Here is a 19,682-nt window from a genome sequence, read left to right as displayed (position 1 = left end):
AATGTAACTGGTATGGGGTGCTTTACGTCAGCAGGTCCCGGGGAGGGGCTATGTTTGGCTCAGGAATTGCTGTGTGATATGTGAGAAACTTTGAGTGCTAAAGCCATGTCAGATGCCTCCCTACCAGGTGTCAAAGGGGCCCCGGAGACACCCAGTTTCCAGAACGGCCTGCTCAGAAAATGAATGGAAAGAAACTTGAGTACTGACTTCTCTTTCACCTTGAGAGGTTCGATCAGAGACGTCATGTTATTTAAGATTTCACATTAATAGAACTTGCCAGGAATTCCAAGGGCTCGGATTCAGAAGGAATGAAGCCAGGAGTTGGGGAAGCCAAGGGCATATGAAGAGGTCAATTAAAAAATTATGGGGAAAACTGAAGAAAAATACAGAGGTGATGACATGGCGGTGGAACAAAAATATGAGATGAGGAAAAATGCATGTGTTTTCTCGCAAAGTATTGCATTCCCCGATAAACTTTTTTTTCTCTCGCAAAAGTACAGCTTTTCCTTACAAAACATCGCCTTCTCTATTCTCGAAGTATTGCGTTCATCCAAGAAATGTTGCGTTCTCTCACAAAACATTTGTGTTCTTTTGTCCAACAATTTGTGTTTTTTTTTTTTTTAATTTCCGCAAAACATTTACGATCTCTCAATGTTTTTCACAATTCTCTCGCAAAAGTATTGCATTCCCCCAATAAATGTTGCGTTCTCTCACAAAGCATTTGTGTTCTCTTACACAAGTATTTTGTTCTCCCGAGAAACATTGCATTTTTTCACAAAACATTTATGGTCTCTCAATATTTTTTCGCAATTGTCTCGCAAAAGTATTGCATTCTCTTGCAAAACATTTGCACTCTCTCACAAAAGTATTGCGTTCTCCAAAGAAACGTTGCGTTGTCTCATAAAACATTCTCTCACAAAGCATTTACGTTTTCTTGCTAAAGTATTGTGTTCTCAAGAAAAAAGTTGCATTCTCTTGCAAAACATTTGCACACTCTTGCAAAAGTATTGCATTCCCCCAAGAATTGTTGCATTCTCACACAAAACATTTATGTTCTCACCCAAAGCATTTGCATTCTCTTGCACAAGTATTCCATTCCCCGAGAAACTTTGCTTTTGCTCACAAAAGCATTGAAATGATGAATGAAAAATTAAATTTGAATAAAAATTCCCTCTCACCACATATTATTTCCATCACAAAAGTTTTCTTCCCATCTCTTTTTTAAAATTTATTTATTTTATATTATTATTTTTACCATCACCATGTCCTTTTTAGGGGCTCCAAACAAAACAACCTAATCTGAGGCTGTTTTTATTAATAAATAAGATTATGTTTCTTCTGATGTACAAACAGCCTGGCAGATGATGGCACACTACTACTGGAAAAGAGGAGCCTGTGGACCCTCTCTCAACTGAAGCTAGAGTGAGTGTCAGTGTTATGACTGATTCACACTCTCCAGTCCTCTAAAAAAGCTCACTCATCCACAGATAAGACAGTTACGGATCAATTTTAACTTAGAGGATGAAATATGAAGCCCCCCTTCACCCTCCACACCTCTGCTCTATAATACAGGTCACTCGACCTAGTTCGGATCACCATAAATTATTTTTTAGTTCACAGTCATAATGTTGTTCTTGAAAGATATCGAATATCCTCTTAAATTACATATTTCTCAGATTTAATCCTCATGCTGCAAACCCAGATATCTTCTCCCAGAATAGCACTCAGAGGCGCTACTCCAACACTACAGTCATCATCTCATAATCACAGGCTTCATTTGACTTAGAATAGATGGCGCCAAGGGATATATAACCTACAGAATGAGTCATACACAAATATGTTGAAATAAACAGATTTTTACACCGTATTTACTTGCAATTCAGTAAATATCTGCAAAAAAACAAAAAGTGCATTGGCCATTGACAAGTCTGTTGGCAAGTCTCAATTTGGATTTACTCGTTTACAGTAATTTCCTGCCAAATATGAATAATTTTCATGAAAATAATCTCAGAAAATGCATATACTAATAATAGGCTTCATTTTCTTTTAGTTGCAAGCACAAAAAAAAAAGTAAAAAAATATATATATACACATTTTTTTATTTTAATTAATATAATTTTATTAATTCAAATGATAAAAGATACATCATATATACATGATTTGAATGATATTATTGATGTAAGAGTATGCAGTGTGTGTCCTCTACATACACCTCTGTTCCAGTCTGAGTTTGACTGACAGCAAAGTATTTGATATGTCAGCCCATCAGCATATCCAAGAAAAACACACCCGCTCTCTTAGCCAGAGTATAAATTTGGACAGTCAGAGTCAGAGTAACACAAAACGCCAGAGGAGGCCCATACCATTTCAAGACAACAAAACCGTGTGGCTGTGGAATAAACAGGGGCTAGCAGAAGAGCTCTCTTGAGTTTATATTACTAGCAGTTTACAATGAAACTTGATAGACGGGAGGTAATACAGCCATGCTGAGAATTAGGCCAAGTTTTACTGCGCCGTGCTGCGGTGAGCAAGTGACGAACACATGGAAAAGAAGCTGCACAGCTGCCCAAGCTGACATACACCACATTCAGACCATTCATGAGCTGATAGGAAAGCTAAATAACACATGTTGTGCCATAATGAATATGCAACTAGATATTGAGGCACAATGTGTCATCTCTTGGACAAGGTGGGACAAATGTTTTGAGGCCTGAACTAGTTTAACGCACAGACTGAAGTTCCCAATCAGGTCCAAGCACAAATTGTTCTTTTAGCAAGATGAAAAGTTGACTAAATAGATACACACAAGAGAGCAATCGCTACAGGACGATGGAAGCACAGGAAGACCCTTTATTGAGGGGGAAAAAACACAACAATCCAGTGGAAACCTGGGATCAAGTATCTGTTTCTGTTCCTGACGGCATCTATCATGAAAAATCAATGATACATGCCTTTTTACTCATCGTCAGGCCATCCAAGATGTAGATGATTTGGAGAAATGTAGCATTGCATCAGTGTCTCAGCAATGGATGCTCTGCAGTGAAGTGAGGGACAACAGGAGATGGACTTTTTCACTGGAGGAAGCATTATTATGGATTATGGACTCGTATTTTAGTTCAAAACGTCTTAGTGAGGGATTTATTTCAGCTTCTGTCTTCTCCAGATGTTAACTGATGGACTGGAGTGCTGTGGATTACTTGTGGATTATTGTGATGTTTTTATCAGCTGTTTGGACTCTCATTCTGACGACACCCATTCACTGCAGAGCATCCATTGCTGAGACACTGATGCAATGCTACATTTCTACAAATCTGATGAAGAAACAAACTCATCTACATCTCGGATGGCTTGAGGGTGAGCATATTTACAACAAATTGTATTTTTTGGCTGAATTATTCCTTTAGCATTCTTGTACTGGCTATACACTAATTCGACGCACTATAGAACAAAAAGTACACAATAAAACACCATTTACAGTATATTGTCAATAAAAGCGTCCAATGTATTCCAAGACAAGTGTATCTTTTTATGTCACAACAATGTGCTTGTTGCATCAGAGTGAGTAAATGTACTGTATGTACACTGACAGAGAGACGAGCAGCTTGTATGCTGTTTATAAGATTTGATTTATGAATTACTGATAGTTCCAAAGATGCACGAAGATGGACGAATAAACACAGAGTGTGAGTGAGTGCAGCCTGACATCGGGACACCCATTCGGCAGGGGACCCTTGATCACCCCCTCTGTCCAGCCAGAACAGTTTGTCCCAGGACATTTGGGGGTGGTTTGCGACCCCCTGGCCTGCAGTTCCAGTATCATTTTGCCTGCACACCAGCCAACTTTCCAGTGACGAACCGAGACACGACACGTGCCGAGGCTGTGTAAAACAAGAGCCGCTAGCAGTGCTAGTGCAATGCTCTGACGCTCATGCGGATACAGTACACATACAACCTCTGTATGCTTTCTGTAGTGGAAGAATAAATATCTGAAGAAAAATAAGAATTACTGTTGCATACTGTCACATCCTTTGAAAAGCATTGGAGTTAAATAGCTAATGTCAACTTTTACAGCTTTGGCACGTCTGTACTGTCCTGATTTGGAGTGGACTCTTTACAGCAGAAAACAAATCTAACATTTGGATAAAAAAGCCCAAGATTTGATGAATAGCTAAAGTAAGGATCACAAACGGCTTGTAACTGCATTGCACTACAAACAGTATGTAATGATTATGAGTAGTATATATTACCAGTCTGTTCATTTATTGCTGCAACTTTCCAGTTCATATTGGTTTTATTTTTAATTTATAAAACTTTATCTCAACAAAATCTGAATGGATGCAACTACAAATGAACCAACAGAATTCAATGCATTATTGCACAGCAACCTACGGATAAATACAGACCTAAAAGAAGATGTAGTCAGTGACTGGTTGATTCTGTGAGAGCTAATCATAGCAGCCGAGTAACTGGCAATAAAACGGTTTCCTGGTGGACTAATAAAAACCTGTACACTTTGACTCCTGGTAACTGCATATTGCTAACTATTGCCATTTTTATATATTGTTTTATATTCCAAGAATTACCAAGTTCACAATAAAGCCCTGAAAAATGCTATACAAAAGCATGAGATCTACGGAAAGGTCTACATCTTTGTTGTGTTCCTGTAAGTCACTTTGAATAAAAGTATCTTCTAACTGGTTTCTGCAGGTCCACAAATTAAGGCCTAAAAAGGTCTTAAATCTGAGCAGAAAGTCTTAAATTCATAAAGTCACGGCATTAAATGTTGCATGCACTGCAAAAAAAAAACAAAAAAAAAAGTATTAGTATTTTTGTTTTGTTTTCCAATGCAAATATCTAAACATCCTTAAATCAGGATTAATTTACTTGAGATGCAAAATTAACATATGGAATCTTGTTTTCTGAGAAACTGAACAAAATTAAATTTTTATTCTTAAAATCAATGAGGAATGAAATGGTGAATGTGGAACAATGTGGAATGAAAACGTCCCAGGTTACGTATGTAACCATGGTTCCCCGGAACCCCACGAGCGCAGCTGCCGCTCCGCCTCGGCGGAAGCGGGGCCAGCACCGTGAGGAACGCTGGTGAAGGCTCCCTCCTCAAAGAGAGCCTTCCGGGAGCGAAGCAAACGCAGTGGCAACTGCTCACAATGCGGACAGTCGGCCCTCTCGAGAGCCGACACCGCGTGCTCCGCTCCCAAGCAGACCACGCACAAACTGCGTGTATCCCCGCTCGTGATGTAGCGTGGGCAGGGAGGAACACACAGTCTGTAACGCGATCTGCTTTCGCCCTTTTTTGTCTTTTGCTTAGACATCTTTTTTTCTGCTGGAGCTTATACTTTGAATGCTTGTGCAACTTTTTTTGGACAGACAACAATAGATAAGACTCACAGAACATAAATCGTGACCGACACACACAGAGAGCTTTGCTGAATGACAGAAAGCTAGCGCCGGCTGCACCTCACGTGCTTTTAAAGCTTCCTGGTCATGACGTCACCCACCTCTGACGTCTCGCCCATCGATATGACTGATTACACATATGATTCAGAGCTTGGTATCGCTGAAGGCGTTCCCCTAGCGTTTTCCGACGCAGCTCTAGTTCCCGAAGGGGAACTTGTTTTCCCTTTGAATTAAGTTGATTTTTCTGAGCCCACTGGCAGATATTTGTTCTTGTTTTACTCATAAACTCACTTCATTTTGATAAATTTCTCATAAAAACATCTCGTCATTTTGCTTTCAAGTAAATGTATCTTGATTTAAGAAACTTTAGACATTTGCACTGGAAAACAAGACAAAAATTACTGAGGAAAAACATTGCTTTTTTTGCAGTGTGATCAGAAGGTACAGTAAAAGTTATTTCCATATTCTAGTTGTTGGAAGCAGAGCTAATCAAGCTATAAGTTTTTTTTTGTTTTTTTTTAGCATTACCATATTGATGTATTGTGTTCCATTCAGTTTATTCCTTACATTTTCTATACCTGGTCTTTAAACGTCTTACATTTACCATCATAAAACCTGTAGAAACCTTCAACTGGCTAAATGTAAATCTAAAACACCCTTTGTTTACCATAAATACTGTGGAATGCTGCAACTGTGACTCTGTGGTTCTGTAAATTTATATATTTGGTGACGGATGGTGCATCTGTTTGTGAGCATCAGACTATTTCAAATCCAGCCTCATGACAAACATATGGGCTGCTCGTCTCATTCATCTGAGGTGCAGACAGGAAACATACCGACTGTGTGGTGGCACTGAATCACCTGACACTTTAATAATAGATACAAAGAGCACATAGTTCAGCCTAACTTTGGTGGGGGAAAAAATACAAATGCATTCCCAATGCAAGCTAAATAGGACCCCAAAATTAACTCAGAACAAATCATAAAGAAAACAATCAAACACTAATCAAGTTTCTGGTAATCCATAGAATACACAAAAGTAAGGTACGTTCAAGAAATGAACTCAACTATGACTTGAGTAGGCACAGAAAGTACTCCGTAACTGTTTAATGATTGAGCCTGATGTTGAATGATGACTGTGCTTAACATGAAGGCACTAATACATGGACTCTCAGATATTCAGATCTCAAGGATCATTGGATTATACATGACTCCAGTTCATAGTGATGTGAAATGAGAGACTAATCAAACCTCAGCACATGGCATTTGTCAACATGTAAAGTCTGAAAGCTGCATGACTCACTGCATCAGGTGCTGACAGCGTCTTTACGTCACTACTGCTCAACTCTCAATCTGTCAAACAGGTGAATGGGTTTGTGACTATTATGCATCAGGTGTGATGAAGTGACATGCAGTGTTACATCACTTTAGTGTGCACTGCCAAACACTTAAATTGTATCCATAGGCATGACTACACTCGGTGTGCTTAAATATACCACTGCATCAGTTAGAAAAGTTTACTTGAACTAATGTTTGTTAATAAACAGATGTGGTAAAAATTGATTATAAATTAAAAAAATAATCAAGTCTGTTCTTGTCAAATTTAATTGCATGCATTAAACATGTCTATAAATGTCTTATTTATCAGTCAAATTTCCGTGCATCACAGAACAGGCATGAAGTGATGCACAATGTTTACAAAGCAGGGTTACCAACTCATTGAAAGGAACAAACCAGCTGCAAACTTGAGAAAGTATTGAATTTGTAACAATACAGCTGTCAGGTTGAATACTCTGATAATGACTCGCTTAAGCAGCTGCAAATGCATCAGATTGTCACTTGATGTCTTTTTTTAATTGCTTCTTTCATATAACCACAAATTGTTCTTCTTACCACTTTCCAGCTTCATAGTTTGTCATCAGTGGTAAAAACAACATTTACCTGTTTACTGGGTGAAGCGGAGGATCTGGATTTCCTCCGGTATGAGAGTAAGTCCCAGATTATGTGCCAGAGATACAATGCCATAAGACACACGCTGCCAACAATCCAAATGTATCTGCCTTTGAAAAAGCAATCCATTGTCAATGACTACTTCTTATGTCTTCTCTAGTCTGTTATGGGAAACTCTGTGCACAGAACTCCCTTTAAAAATGGCCTCTTTTTGTTTCACATGTCTTTGCATTCTCAAGCCCCCTCCTTGTGTAACTACTGGAGAGACCGAAGGGACGAACCCATCTGTCTCCAGCGAAACGGAAGTGACAGGTGCGGAGATAAGGCTGTTTGAATGGGCTGCTCACTTTTCACTCTCACTCACCATCCTTGTGATCTCTAAACAACTGTTATGCAATGAGCTCATGCTAGACGAGGCAGCCAGTTTCCCTGCACTTCAGATGCCAATGCAAATGTTAAAGGGGCTATATGTAAGAATGTTCATGTATTAATCGCTTTTTGTTGCCAATCTGTGAACAGCTAGTAGCGAGAAAAAAAAAAGAAAAAAAAAAACATCTTTGACTTCCTAAGTTGCCTATGAACAGAGCTGGGTAGCAGAGATGGGCACAAATACATGAAAATGTATTTAAAATACAAATACAAAATATTGTGTTGAAAAATTCATTTAAACACAAATACAAAATAATGTGTGGAAAAATGTACTTAAATGCAAATTATATTAGATTGTTTTTTCAAAGGCTTTAAAATACAAAATACATATTTTAAATACACGTATCTGAAATACTGGCCATCCCTGCTGGGTAGTAACCGATTACCCCCACATAATTGTATTCTGAAGCACTGTATCACTTCTCTCACATGAGCAGATTAGTGCTACTGGATCTTAGTGCTGCGTTTGACACTATCGACCACATTCTTTTGAGTACACTACAAAATTATGTTGGCATTAGTGGAATTGCATTGTCATGGTCTTACTTATCTGACCATCATCAATTCGTAGCAGTAAATGACGAGATATCATATCGATCACAAGTACAGTATGGAGTGCCACAAGGCTCAGTACTAGGACCGTTGCTTTTCACACTTTACACGTTACCCTTGGGAGATATCATCAAGAAACTTGGTGTTAGCTTTCACTGTTCTTCGTGGCCCGATGAAACCTACAAATTTGCAAAACTAACGGAATGCATAGTTGATATAAAAAAAAACCGGAATGACTAGCAATTTCCTACTGCTAAATTCTGAAAACAAACCCGAGGTTTTAATTATTGTACCAAAAACCTCTGTGTGTAATAACCTAAAACACTGTTTAACACTTGATGGCTGCTCTGTTAATTCCTCGTCAACAGTTAGGAACCTAGGTGTGCTATTCGATAGCAATCTTTCCTTTGAAAACCATGTTTCTAGCATTTGTAAAACTGAATTTTTCCATCTTTTCCATCTTGCTTTATTGGGTGGTTGCTCTGTGCGCCTAATAAAAAAAACTCCAGCTGGTCCAAAATGCCCCAGTGACAGCTTTTGTACCTTTTTCTCTGATAGTATAGGTGAGACAGTATGATTGGTCACTGGTGAATATACTGTATATGCAGTCCTTAACAAGCAATGGTGATTGTTTTCAGGTGCGGATGGTTAGATTTTCATGGAACGGGACTGAGGATGGAGGTGTGACAGTACAATCCCCCCAGCCGCACTGGAAGGGGTAAGACCTGATGAAGTGAGTTTTGAGCACACTCAGCCAAGGAAGATAATGACTCTAGTGAGTGGATGGCGATGACAGTGAGTTCAGAGGAAGCTGCCAGTCTCCTGGATCTTATTTTATGTCTGTCCATTTGTCTGCAAGTGATATCCTTATGAGAGGCTGACAGACACACCAAAGGGTGAGAAGAAGGCCTTCCATACCTTCAAAATAAATGCAGGCCAAATTTGTAACAGTGGACGTGGTGGAACAGTTTCTTAAGGAGGAGATGGTGCATCACTCACACGGTGAGAACTCATGGGAAAAGACCTCTGTAAAATGCAGTGGTGGAGGGAGTAGCAGGGGCACCTTGCTCTCAAATCATGGTGGCCCACTGTAGCACTGCTAGACAGAAGGGAGATGATAATGCGATTTTTGCATCATTCGTTGGGGAATAGGAAGGAACCCGCTGCACTCACCAGAGCAGAGACCGGAGAGGAGGAAGTACATAATGGTGTGGAAGTAGGAGTTGGTGGTGTCGAGGATTCCTGCTGAACTTGGGCTGGAGTGGCAGTGGAGGTAGAGCATGAAGTTGGAGTGAAAGAATGGCACTAGTGCATCGAGTGCGGCACCTGGAAGGTTAATAGTGCATTCCATTCCGAATTCCGAGTTCCCAGTAGAGACTTTTAACTGGAACACCCCCACAAGTTGGAATTCCGACTCAGAATCTCAGGAACAGCAACTCAAGTGTGACATCATTCCAAGCACTCAAGGCAGGATGATGAAACAATTGATGAAGATTAGGATGAAACACTGAGACTATGATTAGTGAATGGTGAATGCATCCAGTCTTTAACGAGCTACAGTCATTGTTTGCGGGGGAAGGGGGGATGGTTAGAATTCCAGGAAACGTGAGCAGAGGGTGGATGGAGGTGGAGAGCATGATGTAGGTGTGACAGCTATAGTACATCGATGATGCATCGATATCTCATATTTATTCATGAGACTGCGTGGATCATGACAGCGCATGGTGCTTTCCTATGACAGACACTTCATACTTTAAGATCACAAACAGTAGCTGAAGGTTGGTTGCAAGTGAGTGTTTGTTGCTATAGTGTAAGAGTTCAAAAGCTGGGATAAATTAAAAAGTTAAAAATACACAGTCTGGTCTTGCATATATATGTGCAGTCATCAGATTTAATTAAAGATCAAGTCATCAGAAAGTACGACGCAAATTGTCATTTTCTGTCATTGTTAATGCATTAGTGTGATCTACAAAGCTTCTCTTATTTTCATTGCAACCTGTTTAATATCTGTGTTGTTATTTGGATTGGAATGCACGCTCACTCTTTGAAAACAAACAAACTATAGATCCAATACACTTATGAATAGTTGATTTCCATGTATTCACTTTTAGCTTAATGTGCTTAATGCGAGTCGGTAGTCATTCACACAGCACAACCCCTCCACTAGACGGCAGTATTCTATAATGTTTTATCACTGTAGAACCAAGGTTTAAGAGAGAAAGAGAGACCTCAAACTTTACCAGTAAATGCATATTTATGGATTGACAGTCAGAAACTAGAAGCTAGACATTTTCTAAGATTCAAACCAGCAATCTTACTGTTAATAGTGCCATGCTTTAGCAGTTGAGCTACACAAGGCATGACTGGCATGGCATTTAAAAGCTTAATTCTCATGTTAATATGTATTGCATCTTTATTAGAGCTAAGCAGTCTTTGTCTGTGCGTGTGGACCTGTTTGCCCTCGAGCTCGATATGTTTCAGCTCCCAGAAGCAGTGCATGGTCTCGACCCTCTCCAGACAGTGGAAAAAGGCCAGTTTGGCCAGAATGATGCTTTCAGAGCACTGATGCACAACCTTCAGTTTGGCCTGTTTGACTCGAGGAGATCCATCTGCAGTCTCTGTGTTTCTGAGCAGCACTGGGCTCTTTCCAGAGCTAGATGTGTAAAACAAAGAGTGAAATTAATTAGTACATAAATACATTTCTGCAACAGAAAGTAAATGTTTAACTGTGAAATGTATTTTGTTATTTAGATACACATACAGTAATATCAACTGGCAATAGACCACCAGGCTGTGGAAAGGTCTCTGGTTTGTAGTTAATTCACTCATTTGCACCAGATACCTTCAAGCCTTGTGTTCTATTAAAGGATTCCAGAATAGAAAAATCTTGATGATTACTCATTCCGTCTTAAAGGGAGAGTTCACCTTCAGTTGCTATGGAGAGGGGGAAAAAAACACTATGCAAGTCAATGGGGACCAGCAACTGAAAGTGAACTATCCCTTCAAGTCCCAAAGTAACATTTCAGGATTTTTCTCCATATAATGGACTTCAGTGGGGACCAACGGGCTGAAGGTCCAAATTGCAGTTTCAATGCAGCTTCAAAGCACTCTACACTATATATATTATTATATACATCAAAGAAACCTGAAAAAATTATACTCAGCTGTTTTCAACATAATAATAATAATACATTTTTCTTGAGCAGCAAATCAGAATATTAGAATTATTTCTGAAGGATCATGCGACTGGAGTAATGATGATGAAAATTCAGCTTTGAAATCACCGAAATAAATTACATTTTAATGTATATTCAAATAGAAAGCAGTTATTTTAAAAAGTAAAAATATTTCACAATATTACTGCGTTTGCTGTTTTTTGGATCAAATAAATGCAGGCTTGTTGAGCAGAAGATAATTCTTTAAAAAACATGAAAAATCTTCCTGTTCAAAAACTTTTGACTGGTAGTGTATATTTCTCTAAAAAAGACAAGCTACTTAAAGCCAGAAAATGTGCTGAAAACACACCTTATGAATGTGCAAAGTTGAGTTCTGTTTAATTAATTCAGCCTATTAGGCTTTTCCAAGACAGACAGATCAACACGATCATGTTTACTCTGTGACAGACCTGATATTTTGTCACGTGTGGATTGTATGTGTAAGTGTGGAGTAAGTGTCAGACGTGCCCTTGTTATCACGGCCTCATTCCCATGATTTATAAGTGGTTTGGATTGGTGAGTAGGACAAACAGTTGTCTGAACCAGCTGTGAAGTGCTGCAGATCAGGTTTTAGGGCCCTCAGGGGTCAAACACAGTAAACACTGACGGTGCTGATCTGTGCTGTTTTCAGCTGATGCGTGAACAAAACGTCACCAAACATTATTCGTAGCGCGCATCTAGGGCTAGGGGATATAGTTAAAACATGTATCATGATTTAATGTTTCATCTCATTCGATTGAATTTTTTTATACCCTTTTTTAAACAGAGCAGTAGAAAAAAGATTTAAATTTAACCACTGTATTTTTACAGTTTAGTCAAACAACAACTAATTTTAGTTTTAACAGTCAAACACAAAATAAAATTGAAGCAAATATCTCCTTTCTTATATTTTATATGCAGATTAAATAAGTAAGGAAACTTTTGGCCTGTCTCCTGAGGCCACAATGAGCAAAATAGTGCACCTCATTAAACTGTTTATTCAATGCGATGAAATAAGACTGTCTATAAAAAAAAATTGCATACCGTCTAATCAATTTAATCCTTTGGTTTCCTCCAATATTCAAACTAGAGGTCGATCAATAATGGATACATTTATCTTGAAAACTGAGTTACAGTTCATGTTTTAGCTCCATTAGATGTTGACAGTTGTCCTACACTCTTATCTACAAGCAACCAATATTATGTGTTGTATATTAACATATTCTTTACTTAAAACCAAGTCTCATCTTTCTTTTTCTACACTCAAGATGTTACCAGTCATTAAAGAGATGATTTACCCAAATATGAAAATCTGTCGTCGTTTACTCACCATCATGTCATTCCAAACCTGTAGGGCTTTTGATTCTTCAATGAAAGTAGATGAAGCCAAAATTACAGTTCTCTTTCCATTCAGTTCACTCAACATTGTGTCAGTAGCTGATGCTGTGAGGGAAACAAAAGTTCCTTTACTTCCGACATCAACTTCAGCAACACGAAAGAATGCTGAAAATCCCCAATATACACTAAATGTCATTAAAATACCCATGATGCAATGCATATTACAGTAGTGAATCATAAAAATAGTTTTATTGGGCATTTTGCAGTAAGTAACTTTAGAAATTACAGCAACCATTTACCAATAACATTTTGTTTACTGATTTAAAGAAAATAAAGTGTGAGGAACTTGGTACATGGTACAAATCCGTCCAATGGTAAACTTTTAAATATTCCAGTAGCACTTTCACTATTAACTATTAACAGTTTTTCCTAATTGTCTGCTTATTAAAAGTAAGGAAGGTAGTTGTAGTAGTTGAGCTGATGACCTGAATCAAAAACTGAGAAATGCTATTTTTTTTAAAGTCAATTTAAAAGCCATTTCTGAAAGCAGACAAAGCCAGTGACTAGTTCTCACAGTCAAAAACCCAACTCAATGACACTTTGATGAAAACTGAAAGCTTGCTCCATAATTCAGGCTTCAAAGTCTTTGATTCTGCTTTGTATTTCCCCTATTGAAAGTCTATCAGACCACTGCAATCACGAGTAAAACCATGCATGGCTCTTTATTAGCATGAGTGAAAGATGGTATAAAGATGGTCTATGTTTCTAAAGTAGACGTCACTTGCAGCTGTGCGCGAATTGTGGTGTCAGAAAAACACTGGGAACAAGTGGAGGGAAACGGGTAAAATCCATGGAATAAGAGAAAAAATGTATCGTTGTGCTTTTGGATGTCAGAATCAGAATGCAAATCATTTTTATAGAATACGGTCATCAAAGACGCTTATTGAAGCTAAACGCAGACGTTTAGATGGACAACCTATGGATGAAACCTGCTATGATTACCCTACTTTAAAGCATACATTAGATTTAAACAACAGGTCTATATAATATTCACATAGGGGACATAATGCATTGGCCCTAGTTAAAGCATGAAATACTATTTAAACCTATAACATTTACATGTTTGATCTCACAATTCTTACTTTTTTTCTTGCAAATGCAAGTTTATATCTCTAGTTCGGGCTTTATAACTCGATTTAACTCAACAATCGCTAGTTTGTCAATACTGAGGAAAAAAAACAAAAGTGTGGGATTATAAACTCATGATTCTGAGCCCGAGGCGAAAAGAGAGAACGACGAGTTGATTTTTCTTATCGGAATTGTGAGATACAATCTCGGAACTGCGAGAAAAAAGTCAGAATTTTGAAATATAAACTCAAAATTACCTTGTTTATTCTTTTATTCCATGGCTTGCATAGACTGCCATGTTAAAACTTGCATTTTCTACCACCAGATAGACTCCGCCCACAAAAAAAAACAAAAACTCATGACTGTTTGCAAACACTGAAATGGGTCTGTAAATACAAGCTATGTTTCCATCCACCTATTTTTATGCGCATTTTGGATTATCGCATAAAAACCGCTGGATGGAAACGCCAAGATGCGCATAAATTCTAAAAATGCACATACAAAACTTATGCACACAACTGAGTAGGATAAACTTTTTATCCGATAAGCATAAAAGCGCATAAACTACGATGGAAACACATTTAACGAATAAATTCCACCATGCGCAGTGAAAAAGTCATGTGACTTTGCGCTATGAGACGGGATAGCTTGACTAACCAGCGGACCGATCTCATTCACAGCATCTATATATTGTTTTTGGTCGTTCTGAAATGCCTGAGGAAAGTCTGTCATCAAAGTATTTCTGTATAATTACTTTCTTACATGACTGCGTTCCCAAACAGCAGGCATCCACCTCTAAAAGCAATGACCGCATTTATTGTGTTACGTCGGCTCTCTCCGAAGCGCAAGTAATTAGTTACATATGGAAATTATTAGATTCAGTGGCTTCTCCTAGTTTTCTTAGAGATATTTAGTGTCAGTTTATCAGTGAAGTGACGATTTTGTTCTCTTTGACTCGTTGGATGGAAACGGTGCTTTATTCGCAAATGTTTTATGCGATATTCCAGTTTTGCGCATAAGTTAAATTCGCATCTTTGGATGGAAACATAGCGTTAAAGTGGATTTGTAGTGTCAGATTTTCACAGGGACTTTCTAACAGACTTTTGTTAAGAATTTAAAGCACTTCACACTATATGAATATAAAAATAAATCACGCTGCATGGTCAAAGCTAGTTTGCACACTATCTAGTGAGTCACAGAACAATACTACAGGTGCAGTCAGGAGCCCTAGTAATTGCTCTCTGCTCACTGAGACAGCAGCTTCTGGCAGCATTTGTTTCTATGTCTGAGTAGAGTATTAGATGCCTTGAAACTCGGGCACTACGGCTTCTCTCCAGTATGCATTCTCTCGTGTCTCTTCGAAGTGCTGGAATGAGTGAAACGCCTCCCGCAGTGAGCACACGCGTACGGTTTCTCTCCAGTGTGAGTCCTCTGGTGCTCTTTCAAGAAGGTGATCGTGGAGAACACATTTCCACACTCGGAGCACACGTGAGCTCTCACACCGGTGTGTATTTTCTCGTGCTTCTTCAAATATTCCAGCATGGAAAAAGTCTTCCCGCAAAAACAGCACGGGTACGACTTCTCATCCGCGTGGATTTTCACGTGCCTTTTTAGCTGTAATGCAGAAGTGAATTTTTTCCCACACTGACGGCAGTCGAACGGTCGTTCTTGGGAATGCGAGTGCTGATGGATCCGGAGATACGCCGCTTTCGTGAAACTCTTCCCGCACTGAAGGCACATGAAGGGCTTTTCTCCGGAATGAATGCGCAGGTGATTCTTCAGGATGGCTTTACGTGTGAAACTCTTCCCGCACTGAGCGCACATGAACAATCGTTGTCCGGTGTGGATCCGTATGTGATCCTTAAGGGTTCCTTTGTGCAAAAAACTCTTTCCACACTGTAAGCAGATGAAAGGCCGTTCGCCAGAGTGAGTTCTGATGTGGTTTCTCAGCTGGCCTTTTTGCGTGAAACTCCGTCCGCACTCTTGGCACGCGTAAGGCTTTTCTCCGGTGTGAATTCGGATGTGATTCTTAAGCTGGCCTTTTTGCGTAAAGCTCTTTCCACACTGCTGGCACGCGAATGGTTTCTCTCCGGTGTGTATTCTCATGTGCTCCTTCAGGTTTGTTTTCTGTGTGAAATCCTTTCCGCACTGAATGCACCCGAAAGGCCTCGCTCCGATGTGGATGCGTATGTGATCCTTCAGGTGAGCTTTCTGTGTGAAACTCTTCCCACACTGAGGACAGATGAAAGAGTCTTGCGTTTTGTGATCCTGATATTGATGCACTTCAGTCAGTTCTTCACTTTCTTCTTTCACTTCCATCCGGTCTGAAATTAAATTATATAAAACTGAAAAAATAAACGTGAAACAGAAATAATAGTATTTCTTGGACTGTGATCTTTGATGTGTGAATGGTACTGTGCATGCATTAAATGGACTCACTGAGAGGATACCGAGAGACCAGACATAATCAAGTTCTCACGCTATTCTTCTGCCATGACATTGCTATTTCAGGTACGGTCTAAAGGAAGATATCTCTGAACGAAGTCTCCGTCATCCTTTCAGGAATGTAGTACGAAAGTGAATAGGAGGCACAACAGTGCCAGTATAACCACAGTTATTAATGGGAACAGGATGCTGTATCACATGACTAAAAATGCTCAGTTTTCACAGGCCGAAACATAAAGAAAAAGATGTATTTTCAAATGTATTCGGATTTATGTAGGCGTACACACTTAATGTGATAAATAATAATACATAATAATCATTATAATCATAACAATACATAATAAACAGTATAATCATGCCTTACTCCATGAAAAAGTAACTATATGTGTTACATAGTTACTTTTTATGTAAAGTAAGTAATCATTACATTACTTTTACGTTACTTTTTGTCACCTGGGCTGGGCGGTATACCGGTTCATACCGAATACCGGTGTTTATTTTTGTTATGATATTAATTTTTAAAATACCGCAATACCGGTGTATGTCACTTAAACAACGTTGGGAACGCGACACTGTTTGAAAGGGGTCTCTTTTCACTGTTGCACTGCGGTGAGGGAACAGCTGTATGTGTTACTAAGCGTGAAAGTTCCGAAACTGAAGCTGTAGAACTAATAGAACGTGATTACACAGAAGAACTCATCCACAATATCCACACTGACCACCACAAATATCCACCGCCCCCTGCCATCAGCTCCCGCGTCTCACACACACGAGCGCGACTTTAGCACTAGATTTAGCAACTTTCAGACCCTTTTAGCGGCTTTTTTTATAGCGACTTTTTTGGATAAACCTTAGCTATGGTTCAGTTGGAAGATTTTGCCAGTGCTGTCCCGCGAACGCGAGGTCTGACTTTCCCGCAAAAGTGTCACCTCTCTCGGCATACATGTATTAAAAGGGGTCGTGTTTAGTCACTATTTAGTGTGGTATTTTTTGACAATATTCACTCATCATGACAGTAAAATAGGGCATTCTAAGTCAATATATTGCAGTATTTCCTCTCAATCAGTAGAAAATATGGTTAACACCCGGTCATGCATGAAAACAAATACCGTCATGTACCGTGAAACTGGTATAATTTTGGAAAATACTGTGATATAAATTTTTGGTCATACCGCCCAGCACTAATATATATATATATATATATATATTAAATAGGCTATATAGGCCTATATATTATTTTTTTCCTACAAAGTGAAATTAATAAGCCTTTCGTTGTTAATTTAAAAGTAATGCATTACTTTACTACTTCCTTCAAAAAGGAATCTGATTATGTAACTCGCATTACTTGAGTATAATCAAACTGTTGCACCCAAATTTCACATCTTTTCCCCCTTAAAAGACTGTGTCTGTAATATAAAGCATAAAACAAATCAAGATTACTTCTCTTATGACATCTAGTTTTATTGGATAAGTTTTTGTGCAAAGGGAAAAAGGCGAGTGTAAAAGTAATGAATGAATGAATGTTGAAGCAAATATGTGCAGAATAGGGATGAAGAGCATTGATGAAGGTAAAGTGTATCACACCGAGTAGAAGAATACATGTTTTTTATAGTAATTTGCATGCACACCTAAAAACGCCTAATTACTGATAAATTTGACAACCTAAACGTGTTTGTAGTTTTATGCATTATGATTTGGCACTAATTGACTTGCCACTGCTCATGAACAGAGCTTAATGCATTCATACTTTTTTTATTTTAAAATGTTTTATTTTTCCTAATAGGTGATATAGTAACTAAGTGTAATTTAAGTGAATATTTTCAGCAGGGAAGCTGCTTACTGAAGATGGTCAGATTAGAAATGATACGGATAACACTCATCACTCACTTTAAAACCATACTACATGGTTTATAAATTGCAATGCAATACTGTGAAGAAGACTGCACGGTAGTTACCTATAGGCTTGCTTTCCTCCTCGCCGTCCATAGCTGTTCTAGTTCAGAAAACACAACGGAGAGAGAGGAGCTTGAGACAGATGGAGCTCCACAGACACACATCTGCTGCTTCTCTCGTGTGGACTGTGAGACTGAACGCCATTCAGCACATTACTGCCATCTACAGCCTTTAGACGCCTCGGAACCTTTCAACTTTTGTCTTGAGAATCAAAGCACGCAGTGATTTGCTGTTTCGATGTGCTCGCAGAGGATATCTGCTGGTTAAAGCCTGTAAATGCAATGAGGATGCAGCAAAACATGTGCAATGATGCTGATGCAATGAATGAACGAACGAATTAATGAATGAATGCACTTTTGAAGGCATATTTTTCTCACCCAGTTGAAAATATAGGTCATACTTTATTTCAAGGTCCAGTTCTCACTATTAACTAACTATAAACTATGAATGTTGCCTCAATAAACTCCTATTCTAGACAGCACATGTACGTCTGCAAGAGGTCTGTTAAAGATCACTTCATCTGGAAAGCATCTGCTCTGTGCAAACATCTGTAAGATGTCAATTTTACGTGCATTCTAAATCATAAACATCTTAAAGACATCTTCTGAACGTCTATTTGATGTCTCCGTGATGTATGTGTGGTATTTGCTGCTTATTAATAGTTATCACCGATAGCACTCGTACATCACAGATACGTCTATTTGTCATCTGCATTTACATCTGCGAGACGTATTTATTTATTTGTTGTTTGCTCATCTGCAATACGTCTATAGGAACGTTTAGAAAATGTCTTTAAGATGTTTATGTTTTAGAACGTATGTAAAACTGACATCTTAGAGACGTCTATCAGATGTTTGTATACAGATGCTTTCCAGATGAAGCGATCTTTAACAGACATCGTGCAGACGTACGTGTGCTATCTGGGTAGTTAGGTAGTTGTTAAGTTTAGGTATTGGGTAGGATTAGGGATGTAGAATATGGTCATGCAGAATCTGTGCTTCATAAGTACTAATAAACAGCCAATATGCATGCTAGTAAGCAACTAGTTAATAGTGAAAACTTTTATTATTATTATTATTGTTGATCAGCAGTGAAATACTCAGACCAGTCACTTAAATCACCTTCTTTTGCCCATTCTGATGTTCGGTTAGAACTTCAGCAGATGTTTTTTGACCATGTCAGCATGCCTAAATGCCATGTGATTGGCTGATTAGATATTTGTGTTAATGAGCAGTTGAACAGCTTTACCTAATAAAGTGGCTGGTGAGTGTGTAT

At 38.7% G+C, this 19,682-nt stretch overlaps 1 protein-coding gene across 3 annotated transcripts; it reads right to left on the bottom strand.

Annotated features, from left to right (window-relative positions):
- Positions 1–10,180: 10,180 nt before the first annotated feature.
- Positions 10,181–19,166, bottom strand: LOC107671770 (gastrula zinc finger protein XlCGF8.2DB-like). 3 transcript variants are annotated; one of them, XR_001632247.1, is made up of 3 exons: positions 18,410–19,166; positions 12,874–12,986; positions 10,181–11,002 (listed from the first exon to the last, which is right to left on the bottom strand). XR_001632247.1 is itself a non-coding variant. In XM_016464729.1 (2 exons), the coding sequence occupies exons 1-2, from the start codon at positions 18,438–18,440 to the stop codon at positions 15,330–15,332; spliced, it is 1,035 nt and encodes a 344-aa protein (XP_016320215.1). In that variant the 5' UTR covers positions 18,441–19,166; the 3' UTR covers positions 15,003–15,329. The 3 variants fall into 3 exon arrangements, 1 of the variants encoding a protein (XP_016320215.1); XR_001632248.1 differs by lacking the exon at positions 12,874–12,986; XM_016464729.1 differs by lacking the exons at positions 10,181–11,002; positions 12,874–12,986 and adding an exon at positions 15,003–16,333.
- Positions 19,167–19,682: the final 516 nt, after the last annotated feature.

Source organism: Sinocyclocheilus anshuiensis, unplaced genomic scaffold (genome assembly GCF_001515605.1).
Source record: "Sinocyclocheilus anshuiensis isolate Anshui unplaced genomic scaffold, SAMN03320099.WGS_v1.1 scaffold524, whole genome shotgun sequence".
In the NCBI taxonomy this organism is placed as follows: Eukaryota; Metazoa; Chordata; class Actinopteri; order Cypriniformes; family Cyprinidae; genus Sinocyclocheilus; species Sinocyclocheilus anshuiensis.
The sequence above is the reverse complement of the archived record's forward strand: the minus strand, read 5'-3'. Positions and strand labels throughout refer to the sequence as shown.